The following is a 14,204-nucleotide window of genomic DNA, read 5'->3' on the forward strand; positions in this document are numbered from 1 at the left end:
CACATGTGTTTGGTCGAACACATCTCCACTGTGGCATTGAGCTGGGGGATGGCGAACGGGCCAAATGCATATGGGAGATTCTGTAGAATGTCTCCATGCGTTTGCAAAGGGGTCAACGAAAAAATGCAAAGGGACCAAGAGGCCATCATATTTATTAAAGTGCATATGATGACTGAAGTGCCTGCTAATGGTTTTGTGTATATTGTCTATCATGACGGATCCCGAAAAATGTGAAAAGTTACAAAGGTTTTGGAAAACAATAATATATTTATGAATTATTTATCATGTATTTATATTTGGAACACAGTATATTAAAGATCAATCTCCTAAAAAATAACTAATGACAAAGGCTCAAAAACAGACAGAAATAAGAGCTTGTCAATTAATTTGAACAACACACCTGGGACTTATTTTGAGTCTTTACCATTACCCCTTTTTAGGTTTGACTTTAACTGCATTTAAAAATGTTTTTTCTTTCTCTGGTGGAGGTACATTTTAAATATTAAACTTGAAAGAACACTAAAACAGCTATACAAAGTCACTAGTCCAAGACCTGAGAAGAATGTTTTGTCTGCAAGTCTAGTGTCTATCCCTATCACTGCACCTGGACACCAGCCTGATCTATGAATCCAAATATGTGACAAAAAAACCCATAAAAAAAATCTGTTGTTGCCACTAGATATTCCATGTCAAATCCCTATCTTTAATGTTACCTTCAAGACCAGTAGTTACAAACTGTTTATTTTAGTACCAATAGTTACAAAACAGACATTGTATAACATGAATATTAGACCTACTGTGGTAGAGATCAAGCTGTTACGATTGTGAACGATTCCCCAAGTAGCAATTCCAATCGTGACAATGTCATTTTCCTTGCCATTGCTTCCTATGCAGAAGTCTCTTACTGCTTCACCAACTTGTTTCATAACACCAGCGTGAGAGCCCCCAGTTATAATCCAGGCTCCTGTTAAGACATTTATGTTAATAATAGTGAAAAGCTGCAATGGGAATGAACAAACTGCAAATAAGCATATTCCTCATTACTATATAAAATTAATACTTTTTGTCGTGGTACAAATATACAAATTAGGACTTTCACTTTATAAGGCTCAGATTTGGTCATAAAAATCAAATAGTTATTTAGCCTTGCTTATCAAACAACCTTTGTTTAATTGTATGGAATCTGTAAAAACATTATCTTACTTACCAGGAAAAGGTAAAACTTGAAAATGTATGTTACATGAACATATTTAAATTACATTCTTATAAGTGAAACATTTAAGGTATATTCCAGTGTATTTTAAGAACAAATTGTTTATTATATACAGTATCGGTATGAAACCATTGTCACCTGTTGTTTGAGCAACTTTCACTAGGCCTCTGCGGAAAATGTTTCTCAATCTCATCTTCATGCGAAAGTTCTTGGCACCTCCTGTTACCGAAATCAAAAGGTTGGGGACTTCCAGACCCCAGTGCTCAGTCATCAGTTGGTAGAGGACATGGGATGGAGTATCTGATGATACTCGGACATACTGCTAGGAAAAAGATCAATAAGCATTAGAGGATTAGTACTAGTATTAGTGAAATAGCTGAAATGGCTAAATGTCTGATGTTTGCATACTCAATAAAATAATGAGACTACCACATTGATCACTAAAAAACATTGTAGTCATGTAGTCACCTGTAGTGTAGGCATGTTATTCATTAACTATAAATGATAAACAAGAAAAAAAATTGAATTGAGTCAATGAGACACCTGGGATGCAAACTAATGGAGAGAAAAAAAGAATTAATGCTAAAACAATGCTCAGTAGTGAACAATTTAATTCCCAGGACACAGTCAAGCAACAAGCTTTAACCATTCAACTTTGCATTCACATTTAGTGATTGTTTCATCTCAGCAAACGTGACTATCCAAAACTAATTTAACAATAATGTTTAATTATTTTCAGATCCCCTTGGTACAAACTAATACAAGACAAGTACAATTGTTACATATATATACATATATATATAAGTATAAACATTATCATCCTATCGATGTTAACTTGAGGTTAAATGTTTTGCATTCATGTGTGATTATTGATTTAAGTATGTGTACATTATTATCATTATTATCTTTTATTTATATAGCGCAGAGCTACTTACAAAACATTAGGAAAACAGGGCCCTACTTACAAGCTTAGATTCTAGAGGTACATGAGATATACATTTAATGTTAGAATTAGAGATAAAATTGAACCGCGAACCATGCATTTTTGACCCTCCTTAAAGCCAGTAACAATGAGAAGGTAATCATTGAATCAAGCACATGTGATATACAGTGGATATAAAAAGTCTACCCACCCCTGTTAAAATGTCAGGTTCTTGTGATGTTGAAGAACGAGACAAAAATAAATCATGTCAGAACTTTTTCCATCTTTAATGAGACCAATTTATTGTTAAGCTGAAATCTTAGAATTAACCAAACACATTCAAACTCATGTTAAATAGAAGTCATTACACACCTACCATCATTTAAAGTGACTCTGATTTACCACAAATAAAGTTCAGCTGTTCTAGTAAGATTTACCTGATATTTGCTTAGTTGCATCTCGGAGCAGAAGCCATGGTCCGCAGAGAGCTTCCAAAGTATAAGAGGGATCTCATTGTTGAAAGATATCAGTCAGGAGAAGGGTACAAAAGAATTTCCAAAGCATTAGATATACCATGGAACACAGTGAAGACAGTCATCATCAAGTGGAGACAATACGGCACAACCGAGACATTACAAAGAACTGGACGTCCCTCCAAAATTGATGAAAAGACGAGAAGAAAACTGGTCAGGAATTTCTGGCAAGTACTGGCTGTGTGCTACATGTGACATCAATCTCCCGTATTCTTCATATGAATGGGCTTTGGGTAGGGTGGCAAGACGGAAGCCTTTTCTTACAAAGAAAACCTCCAAGCCCGGCGGAAGTTTGCAAAAACAAACATCAAGTCCCCCAATGACTATGGTCTGATGAAACCAAGGTTGAATTTTTTGGCCATAATTCCAAAAGGTAAGTTTGGCGCAAAAACAACACTGCACATCACCCAAAGAACACCATACCCACAGTGAAGCATGGTGGTGGCAGCATCATGCTTTGGGGCTGTTTTTCTTCAGCTGGAACCGGGGCCTTAGTCAGGGTGGAGGGAATTATGAACATTTCCAAATACCAGGAAATTTTGGCACAAAACCTTCAGGCATCCGTTAGGAAGCTGAAGATGAAGAGGAAGTTCACCTTTCAGCACGACAACGACCCAAAGCACACATCCAAATCCACAAAAGCATGACTTCACTGTCACGTTCTGCCCAGGCTGCGATGCTGCATATCTGTCTTGCTTCAGTTTCCCTGTTTTGCTTCGATCCATTCCTGGATTTCCTTTTGCTCTGTTCTGATCTTCCATTCCTTGCTTCTGCTTCAGCTCTTTGCCTCAGCTCTGTTTCCTTTATAAGGTGTGCCCCACCTGTGTGTTCTGTTTGTCTCAGTCTGCAGTCTAAGGTATGTCTCAGTGCTATGTGTTTTGATTACATGTTTGGTTTGTTTCGTACCACTGTCATTAGCGTTAGGACCCACCGTCATTGGAGTACTTTGGCGTAGTGGTGGGCTAAGCATACTATGGCCATATGATGTGACGGAATCTCCAATTGTTATCATATAGTTCTAGGCTAGTTCCTGTATTCATGTTTGTTTGTCTCTTATCTACCTTTGCCCTTCTTCCTTGTATCATCTGAGGATTCTGGTTCCTCTCTCCTCTCCCTTTGTCCTAGTCAATTTGGCCTATCCTTGCTTAAAGGAGAAGCGTCCGAGGATTCCGGCTCCTCACTCCTTCCCCTGTGTTCCTTGCCTTGTTCCCTGTCTTTTGTCGTGCCCTGTATCATGTATATCTTGTCTAGTAATGTTTATTCCTTGTATGGTTCACTGTAGTGCCCTGTAACATGTATGTCTTGTCTGCAGGGCCGGCCCAAGGCAAAATGCCGCCTGGGGCGAATTTTAAAATGCCGCCCCCCCCCTTATCTACCCTTCCTCTCCCTCCGTCCCTGCCGCCCCCCCCCCCATTATCTACCCTTCCTCTCCCTCCGCCACCCCCCCCTTGTACTTACCTTTCAGCAGTCCTGCGGCGAGTCTCCCTGTTCGGTCTCGGTGCTGGCTTGTAATGCTGAGCGCCGGAAATCTTCCGGCACTCAGCATTACAAGCCGGCACCAAGACCAAACAGGGAGACTCGCCGGAGAGGAGAGAGAGAGGGGCGCCGAGCAGGTTCTGACATCGTGGTAAGCGAAAACCACTCGGCGCCCCTTTCTTCTCTTTAAAAAAAAAAAAGGGCTTGGTGCCGCCTGGAGCGGTTGCCCCACTTGGCTCCATTGTCGGGCCGGCCCTGCTTGTCTGGTAATGTTTATTCCTTGTCTGGTTCACTATCGTGCCCTGTAACATGTATATCTTGTCTGGTTATGTTTCGTGCCTGGTCTCCCTGTCCCTTGCTTGTTATGTTTCTGCTATATCCTTTGCTTAGCTTCCATACTCCCAGCTCCTGCAGCACCCTGACATGATTCTAGTGCTATGTCTCATGCCTGCTCCAGGGTGCCTGCAGGATATTTCCAAGCTTTGCTAATTTTGTCAGATCCAAGTTTAGTTCGGATTTCCACATCCAGCCAAGTTTAGTTCTGCTCTGTTCTGGACTACGTCAGCTGCTATGTCAGGGTGCTGTTATGTGGCTGCTCAACCCTAGATGCCCACCTGGGAGAGTGCAGTCGCCCTGCACCAGGCCCTGTCCTATTCCACTCCTGCGCAATACCTCCTGAACTCCATCTATGGGGGCGCTGGGTCATTACAGTCGTCTGTATGGACCCAGTTTCCTGACATTCACCAGAAGAAGATTAACGTTTTGGAATGGCCCAGCCAGAGCCAAGAACTGAATCCAGTTGAACATCTGTGGGGTGATCTGAAGAGGGCTGTGCACAGGAGATGTCCTCGCAATCTCACAGATTTGGAACGCTTTTGCAAAGAAGATTGGGCAAATATTGCCACATAAAAATGTGCCATGCTAATAGACTCCTACCCAAAAAGATTGATTGCTGTAATAAAATCAAAAGGTGCTTCAACAAAGTATTAGTTTAGGGGTTTGCACACTTATGCAACCAGGTTATTATGAGTTCTTTTTTTTTTTCTCCCCCAAAGATTTCAGTTTGTTTTGCAATTGAATTGTTCACGTTATAGGTCACATTAAAGGTGGAAAAAGTTCTGACATGATTTATCACATTCTTTAACATCACAAGAACCTGGCATTTAAACAGGGGTATGTAGACTTTTTATATCCACTGTATATCTATTTATAAAATAATGGCTCTAAACAAAGTGTTTTTATGTATCCGTATGACAAAACATGTCGATGTGAAAATTGTATAACAGTGCAAATATTTTACAACTATTACTTAATGGGGAAAAACAATGTAGTTGTTATAGGCAATGTTGATAATGGTGATAATGGCAAACAAAGGCTAAAACAGTCTTTGTGGCAAACCATTAACAAAATGTCCACAAGGGATTCCCATGAACGCTGGTGTCCATGTACGGCACTTCAACTACCCCTGGGGGACAACACATGAAACGCAAGATGTCTAACTTCCTTAAACCAACATTTTGATTTTAAGAATTTATATGTAGTAAATTATATGTAAAGGAAATTTAACATTTACATAAATATTTCTCACTGAAATATTTAAATTGGCCGTTTTTTTCCAAATAAACGCAATTAAGCACTGAGTATTACACTAATGAATAATAAACAAAAAAGGTGACAGACCTTTCCTACTCTTGGGCCCAGCCCAATGAAGCTGATATCTCCAAATGCGTCAGTAGGCATCTCTTTGGTATGTTCTTTTATGTCCCACTTTGCCTTGCATTGAAATGGCAGCCGTCTCATAGCTACATCCATGTGTTGGTCCTTAGGGTATCCACACATACAAAGACTCTTTCTGGCGAGAGAAAAAAATACACTACATTTACTAACATAACTACAATTATGGTAATCTATGGGTACATTAGAGAAACTTCTAGAGAAAATTAGAAACTTTGCAGCCAGGTTCTAAAAAATTCCTAAGTGAAAATCTGGCAACATTTTAATTAATTTGCATTCAATGGATACTTGTTAAACCATAAGTAAAAACAAACAAACACTAAATCTTGTCCAGGCCAAATATCATTGATGACATTTATACACTTATGTACATAATTATAAACAAACATGTCCTTTTACATATATTTACAGCATACAGTATATAGTATAATTGTACTTATATGTCTGTATATACATACAATATTTAATAAAATAATAGTTCAATATTTAATTATTTTAATATACACATTTATGTAATTAACCATTTATTTATTTCCCAGGAATTTTAATAAGAACATATTGGACACTAACAATATATTGGAGATTTTTCATATTGAAATATTGTCTGTCCCATCATTTAAAATTTAGATTTAAAAACTACACAACTCTTCAGAAAATAATGCACTTAAAAATGTATAGCAAATATTTTAATATTTCATAATATGTAAATATGAATTTCATGGGCAATACAATTAGACTGTGTAACCTAGTTCTCTTACCTTGTATCTGATATATTTGAACTTTCCACAAAATACATACATTCTTTTTTTTTAATGTTTTCTGAAATCCAAGAGGAAATGTTTTCCTGCAAATAAGCATGACTGTAAGAATATTTAGTAAAATAATTATACCTGTATTGTATATTAAAGAATATATATTCAATGTTGTGGTTGTTTTTATACAACTAGCACGCAGAAATACTATTTAAGGTGTTCAACATTACAAGTTTTTTCCAAAGTTGAATTTTAAGTATATAGATTTATAAACTGTTTCTGATATATTTTTTTAATCTAAGTATGCTTACAGTGGAGGCCATTTATAAAAAGAGAGTAAAGAGATTTTGGTGCATTGCTTGAAAAGTAGTCCTACCCCATAACACCCATTAAGCAGAAACATTCCCTTGGTACTTTTCAAACTCTGTACCAAAATCACATTTCATACATAAAAGCCAATAAATGGCAGAGCCAGATTAACGGCAGAGCACACAGAACAATTAGATATTGTAACGTCCCATTGTAACAAATTAGTGATGGTGGCAAACAAAGGGCCTCTGTACGTCTAACAAGATATTCCGTTAAAAAATCAGCCATTTCCAGCTACAATAGTCACCTACAATATAAACAACATCTACAATGTATTCTCTGATCCATTTGATCTTGCTTTGGATAGAATTTGCTTTTCTTTCAAAAACAAGGAAATGTATCTATGTGCGTGTATTTGTGGTTATGTATATATGGAGCAGAGGAAAAATTAGAAAGCGGATGAAAAAAGGATGAAGGCAGGCAAGCAAGAAAAAAGGGGGAAAGAAGGTCGAATAGATGCAAAAAAGTGATTAAACAAAATAAATTATCAAAGAGACAAGAAAAAAAGAACACAAGAAAAAAAGACTGCAAGAGGTAGGCTGACAGCAGATAAAAAATACCTGCTAACAGCAGGATAACCTTAGAAGAGGTTCTTCCTGTATAATAGCCCGAGGGCCCAAAGCCCCCTAATCTTGGCTCCCAGGTATGAATATAGGTTATATCAAAGTACAAAAAAGCAGTATGCCCCCTATATCAGATTCTATGAAGCATCTGACCACACACCATGTTCGCCTTAACATCCTGCAATTTTCCGCATGCAAAGGGATATAGTAGTGAAGGTAGAAGTATGAAGACACATTCTGTTTAAGTTTGTCTGTCTGTACTTGAAAGTTTACTATTCCATGTTTTACTGTATACGTTTTAAAAATAAGAAACAAAAATAACAGAAAGAATATTCATTACAAGTGGATATATTAAATTAGACATTGTTCGTCTATTGGTCCTGCCTGATTAATTCTATTGATTGCAGTTAGTATAAAATAAACACACAAATTGGACTATATATATTATATGCCTGTACAGTTTGCGATCCCAAACACCAAAAAAAAGAATTTCAGAAAGTACCTTTTCATCAATGGAGGGAGAAAAATTTTGTCTCTTTTTGCGCCTGATCTTGTTTGTGTGTTTTAGGTTGGAAACAAGGTCTGATATTCTCTTAGGCTGAATTCTAATGCTAGATCCAGTTAGGCTGTCATCTTCATCTTGACTGATGTTACTCTCCACCGATGACATTTTCATCCCTAGTTTTCAAGCTGATTATATTATAGCAGTCTACAAATCTGAGCAGAAAGGGTAAATGAGCCTTTAAAACGAGCACGAACATTGTGATAATCACTCAATGACCTTGAACACTATTTTAGGTAAAAACAAAACTATTCAAGAAACATAACAAACATTAAATGTGAAACGCTAGGTAAATCAGTATGCAATCCAAGTAAACCATTTAGGTCCTTGACCAATTTGAACTTGAGTAGATACTCAAATGTCCTTTGAAATCTAATGTGGCAGATAAAAATATACCTTTGATAATGTACTGATCTCAATTAAGATAATTAATATAGTGGTACTAACTAGAATATTTATTATAAAGCTTGAAATATAAATTTCCCAATATCATAAGAACAGGCAGGCATTTGATGTTGTATATGTCCGATAACAGGCTAATTGGTTTACTTTTGAGGCAAACTTTTCCTACAGTGGAGTGCAGTTGCATTGCTTTTCCTTGCGTAATCAAATGGTTAATAAATATTGAGCACTGGATGTGTTGTTACGATATCAGTTTTAAAAAGATCAGATTAGTTTTAAGAACATAACAGGTTTTATGTAATTTTATGAGACACTTATTACCTATATTGTACCCTGCATTAGCCATGACATGGCACTTAATTACATAGAGGACTGTGCCTATAATGCAGCAAGCTTATCTATTACCATATAACATATAATAACCGGGCCTTAATATGACATTAAAATGCTCTATAGCTATAATATAGCATTTATTAAGCATATATTTCTATATGCATTATTTCTTAGGTACAGTATATTACAATTGTTACATGACCACGATGGCAAATATTATAGATATATACTAAACAAAACACTAAAGACATTATTTTGTGCAGACTGTACAGGTCATGCTTTTTGCCATGGAATTTTTTTTTATGATCTTCATTTTTTAAGTAAGGAATTAATAAAATTCAAGGAGTACCTTTATCGGAAGTCTTCTCGTTTATCTCGGTCTGTTTCTCTGTCACAAATAAGCTACATGTTCTTCAAGCTCCAATTTAAAGCACGCTTCATTTTTTTTTCTCGTGTTCATGGAGGAAATGGAAAAATATTGTTAATTGGGGAGAAAATGTTTTTTTTTAGAAGCATTAGCTGAAATGCTTTCAAAGTACTGCATTTAGGGCCAGTTTTGGCAGGAGTCCAAAAGTACTAGCTCACTAGCTACTGCAGCAGAGTTGACACATGCTTTAGCCCAGGAGGAAGCAGTTGACCTATCAAAAAAGAAAGATAAAGGTTAAAAAGAGACCAAACATATGTTTACGCTCACCTTGATTACCAGCACAGAGGCCTCGCCTTTACTTACAGCAGTTTAATGATTTGTAAGCCATCGGTGCATTTCTTGCTGAGTCTACTGCATTGTAATCACTGGCTATGTAATGCGATCATTGCTACTGTGTTTTATCCTGCAGCAGCTCAAGAGAGTACATTTTAAAGGTGTAGTAATAGTATGAAAAATGGACCAGGTCTTGAAAAATTCAGGACTGGTGCTTTGAGGCGAGTGACTCAAAATGACCCAAGGTATACAAATGGCTACACGCTACACTTTTACATGCAGCCATGTTTACTGACTGTAGTAGGGTAGCATTTGGCCACATGAATTCACCAGGCGGCCTTAAGCTTTCATACTACATCTGTCACCTAAGCAGCAAAAGTATTCAAGGTGGCTGGGAGGGTTATAATAAATAAACAGTAGCAAACATCCAACATTTTCGATATCGAAACCAGGACACCTGTGTTGGGGAGTGAGACAGGAGGTGGAGAGGGGTGCATGTCAGAAGTTGGCACGGCCAGAGGCATGGCCACCCTCTCACCTTGCCACAGGAGCTTCTTTGCGGTGCTCAGGTTCACAACATTGTGAGACGACAAGTAATGGGGCATTTTTTGTAGTTTCCTTTAGGATTTCTACTACCGAACTATAACCTAATTTATATTTAGCAACATCCCTTAATTGCACTTATACTGCATATACAAACATTTGTGTTATATTTAGAGGGCCACATTGATCTCTTACATAGTACCTTATTTTTTTCTAATAATTCTGCATTTGGGAGTAGTTTTTTCCCCCCACTGCTCCCAGTGCAGCATGGATGGAAATCTACCATCTGATATCTTGCCAGAACAGCTAGAGTCTTCATAATAGCTGGGGGACACTCCGGACACTCATAATCTGACTGTTGGAACAGCTGGAGGACACTCCGGCATCATATTCTGTGTGCCGGAACAGCTGGAGGATGCTCCATCATAGTGTTCAGGCTTGCAGAATGGCTGGAGGACACAGGAACAGCCAGAGCAGGTTATAGCATACAGCTTCAGCATAGTGTTTCAGTTACCAGAATGGCAAGAGGATACACTCCAGTAGCAGTTAGAGTTAAAAAAACATTTTAGATAAGTATGGAACATGTTATGATTGAGTTAACTACGAAGGTTATGGTGGTTAGTAGACTTGTGAATTTGTCTTCGGGTGAACATGAAAACGAACACGAAGAGTGCGTTTTTATGTTCGTTCCGAAGACATGAAAATGAGAAGATATCGGCGCTAAAACGTAGACGAAGACACACAACACGAAGAATCTTCGTGATAGTCTTCGTCTACTAATCTCCCTGGTCCCTTCCCATCTAGCCTAACTTATCTTCACGGCATTGCAGGAGTTGACGGAAGCGGAAATCCGTAGGTTCGCCGTCAGGGATTACCATTGGTTGATGGCAGACGCCCCCCCTGCTGGCGACCAATAGAGTTGCTCATACGGACATTTAAACTCCTGGCCCCAGAGCTGCTGCGGTATGTGTTAATCCCGTATTAACCCCTTATACAAAACCGGAAAAAACAAAGCAAAAACGAACATGAAGAATGTGCATGAATATTCGCCCGAAGAGAAGACGGCGAATATTCGCGGAATACGAAGATTTTCTTTGTTGCCGAAGACGAGCACGAAGACGAACACGAAGACCTCCCTGGTGCCCAAGTCTAGTGGTTAGTGTCATCCTTTTCAAATGGACACTTGAGTCATCATATGCACGTTAATGCATATGACAGCTGAGTTGAATTTTTAAATGTTTATGTTAGGATTCATTGTTAATGGGGCTCCTTGGGACACTGGAACCTTTTTGTAATTGTTCCAGTTTTTTACCCAGTGAAGCTCCGGCTGCCCACTTCTTGTGTTGGCAACTTTTACGCACCATGCGCCTCAGCACTTGGTGACCCCACTTTGTCACTTTACGTAGTCTTCTGCTTCGTGGCTAAGTTTTTGCTGTTCCTAAGCGCTTCCACTTTCCAGTAATACTACTTACAGTTGGCTGTTGAATATCTAGCAGGAGTTAAATTTCACAAACTGAGTTATTGCAAAGGTGACCTCCTATCATAGTACCAAGTGTGAATTCACTGAGCTCTTTTTTCACAAATGTTTGTAAAGGCAGACTTCATGGCTAGGTGTTTGATTTTATACACCTGAATCCAATAATTAAGAGGCGAGTCCCTCAAATACTTTTGTCCATGTAGTGGAGTTACTATAGAGCTTTAGGCTCAGAACTTTTGGAATCTATCAACACCCATGTTTTCATATATTTTGGTCCTATTTATTATGACATTTCAGTTAATTCAGTCCAAAATGTAGACAAATCTTTAATAGTTTAGATAATTATATTGATCTATGTTAATGTCCTCAATGCAAAATACTGTTTCCAAAAAATGACACTAACAGCAGCAAATTTCAATAATATATATATAAACTGTGACGCTTCTAGCTATGTCAGAACTACACTATCTGGGCTATGTACCACAGTTTGAAAAAATTGATGACTTGAACCACTTATCTGCTTCCAACAATAAAGACTTTTAATCCTTTCATTGGCAACCACATATTTAATGCATGGTTGGCAATATATGGCGGCATTGTAGGATCGCCTTTCGATTTTAAGTATCCAATCTTCCTTTTAGGAGAGAGGGACACCCACCAAAACTCATGAACCAGGCAAGGAGGGCATTAATCAGAGCGGCAACAAAGAGAGCAAAAATAACTCTGAAGGAGCTGCAACGCTCCACAGTGGAGACTGGAGTATCTGTTCATAGGAACACTTTAAGCCATACACTCCACAGAGCTTGGCTTTATCTAAGAGTTGCCAGAAAAAATAAACAAACATGTTTGCTGTTGGCCAACGGGCATGTGGGAGACTCCCCAAAGATATGGAAGAAGGTGCTCTGGTCAAATGAGACCAGCATTTAGCATTTTTGGCCATCAAGGAAAATGCTATGTCTGGCACAAACCCAACACCTCTCATCATCCCAAGAACACCATCCAAAGTGAAGCATGGTGGTGGCAGCATCCTGCTGTGGGGATGTTTTTCATCGGCGGGGACTGAGAAACTGGTCACGACTGAAGGAATGATGGATGAATGATGAGAACTCATATCAAACTCTGAGACATAGACAAGGAAAAAAGTTTATATCTTCCCAAATAATTTCTTATTCATAAACTTTTGAAGCACTTTGTAGTTGCTTTATATTTATATTGATTTAATGTCCTCTACTTCATTATCCTAAAAACCCAAATTAGAAAATGAGTTCTATTTAAAATAAAGCTATCAGACACTGTCCATTTTGTATCCAATTTAGTGTATTATTTTCTCACAGTGGCTAATGATAACTATAAAAGATATTTTGATAGACTGGATAATTTGAGCGTACTGTATAACATAGCACTGCACATTTGTGCTTAATTATCAGAATATTATTTTAAGATCAATCTGTTCATTGTGGTTGCTGACAAATAGGCTGGTGCAGATATAATACCTCCTTAATAATTTAGCTGATAGACAACAATAAAACCACAGTGCAATTAAGAACCACAAGCATGTTGTAGTTATGGGTGCCACCTGTCCAGATTTTGTCTTAAATTTAAAATGTATTGTATAATTTCAACAGCAATTTAAATCTGGCAAAATTAATATTAATATCTGTTGTTCTACAAAAATGATAATCTAAGATATTGCGTAGATGGAATATTCTTTATAGCAACCAACCAGGGAGTTTTGCACACTGTTGATCCAACTGGTTTCAACAAAATAAAAAATATTACGAAAAACAAGTCTCTGCCTCAGAGGGGCTCCTCTTGCTCCTTAACAAAACAAAAGTTGTTAGCGGTCAACAATCCAGAGTTTGTTGGGCAAAGCCCTGGATTTAAGCTAGTGTGAAGACTATCAGTACTGCCAGAAGTTCCACAAGTGAAATGCCTAGAACATCACATAATATTATCTGCCCAATCTGGTAACCAGGATTTAGGTAACCAGGATTTTAATTGCGTAATATTATCTGCCCAATCTGGTAACCAGGATTTAGAATTTTCAAAAAATTGATGCATATCATGCCACTGCCAGTCTATTTAAAGTGGAAGTCCTGTAAGAAAAATATTGTTCTATTTAAGCATTAAATGCAATGCTCTATACATTAATGTAGGATAGCATCAAAAAACAATGAACAATATATTTTATTCTGCTTCACACTGCACACTGGGGGCTCCCATTGTTGTCAGTCATGTGATATTTTGAATGACCTTCCTGCTTAAACATCACGCTGAGCAGATTTTTATGGCAATGGTGTCTGAGTCCTGCTTGCGCAATACTTTTCTCCACAGACTTTTTTGTTAGTCAGAGTGTCATGCTGAACAACAGAACTTTAATGGCACACAACCCACCAAACACTCATAACATACATAATGCAGAACAAACATCCCATGTACACATATTACACATCCAATTAAATACTATGCTGGATTCAATGCTGGAGATGAATCTATCACAAACAATTGTATTGCGATACTTAGCTCGAGCCAAGTGAAAGAAATGGTGTAGATTCATTAAAAACAAATCATAGTTTTATATCATTTTTCAGTTGAAATCTATGCCAGAATTCATATTCAGATACT

The 14,204-nt window shown here is 37.8% G+C and overlaps 1 protein-coding gene across 2 annotated transcripts in view; it reads right to left on the minus strand.

Annotated features, from left to right (window-relative positions):
- Positions 1-8,133, minus strand: part of LOC149276595 (transient receptor potential cation channel subfamily M member 2-like) — a 32,882-nt gene extending 24,749 nt beyond the window's left edge. The window contains exons 1-5 of one of the 2 annotated variants that reach the window (XM_089503439.1): positions 8,065-8,133; positions 6,637-6,722; positions 5,825-5,996; positions 1,352-1,532; positions 798-964 (exon numbers count right to left, since the gene is read on the minus strand). In XM_089503439.1, coding sequence (XP_089359565.1) covers positions 798-964; positions 1,352-1,532; positions 5,825-5,996; positions 6,637-6,674 — 558 coding nt within the window. In that variant the 5' untranslated portion in view covers positions 6,675-6,722; positions 8,065-8,133. Of the gene's footprint in view, positions 1-797; positions 965-1,351; positions 1,533-5,824; positions 5,997-6,636; positions 6,723-8,064 lie in introns of those variants that run through there. The other variant, XM_089503440.1, reaches the window with a different exon arrangement.
- Between the last annotated feature and the right edge of the window lie 6,071 nt (positions 8,134-14,204).

The sequence above is a fragment of the Sceloporus occidentalis genome, unplaced genomic scaffold (genome assembly GCF_023333645.1).
Source record: "Sceloporus occidentalis isolate IW3139 unplaced genomic scaffold, rSceOcc1.0.p SCAF_233, whole genome shotgun sequence".
NCBI classification, from domain to species: domain Eukaryota; kingdom Metazoa; phylum Chordata; class Lepidosauria; order Squamata; family Phrynosomatidae; genus Sceloporus; species Sceloporus occidentalis.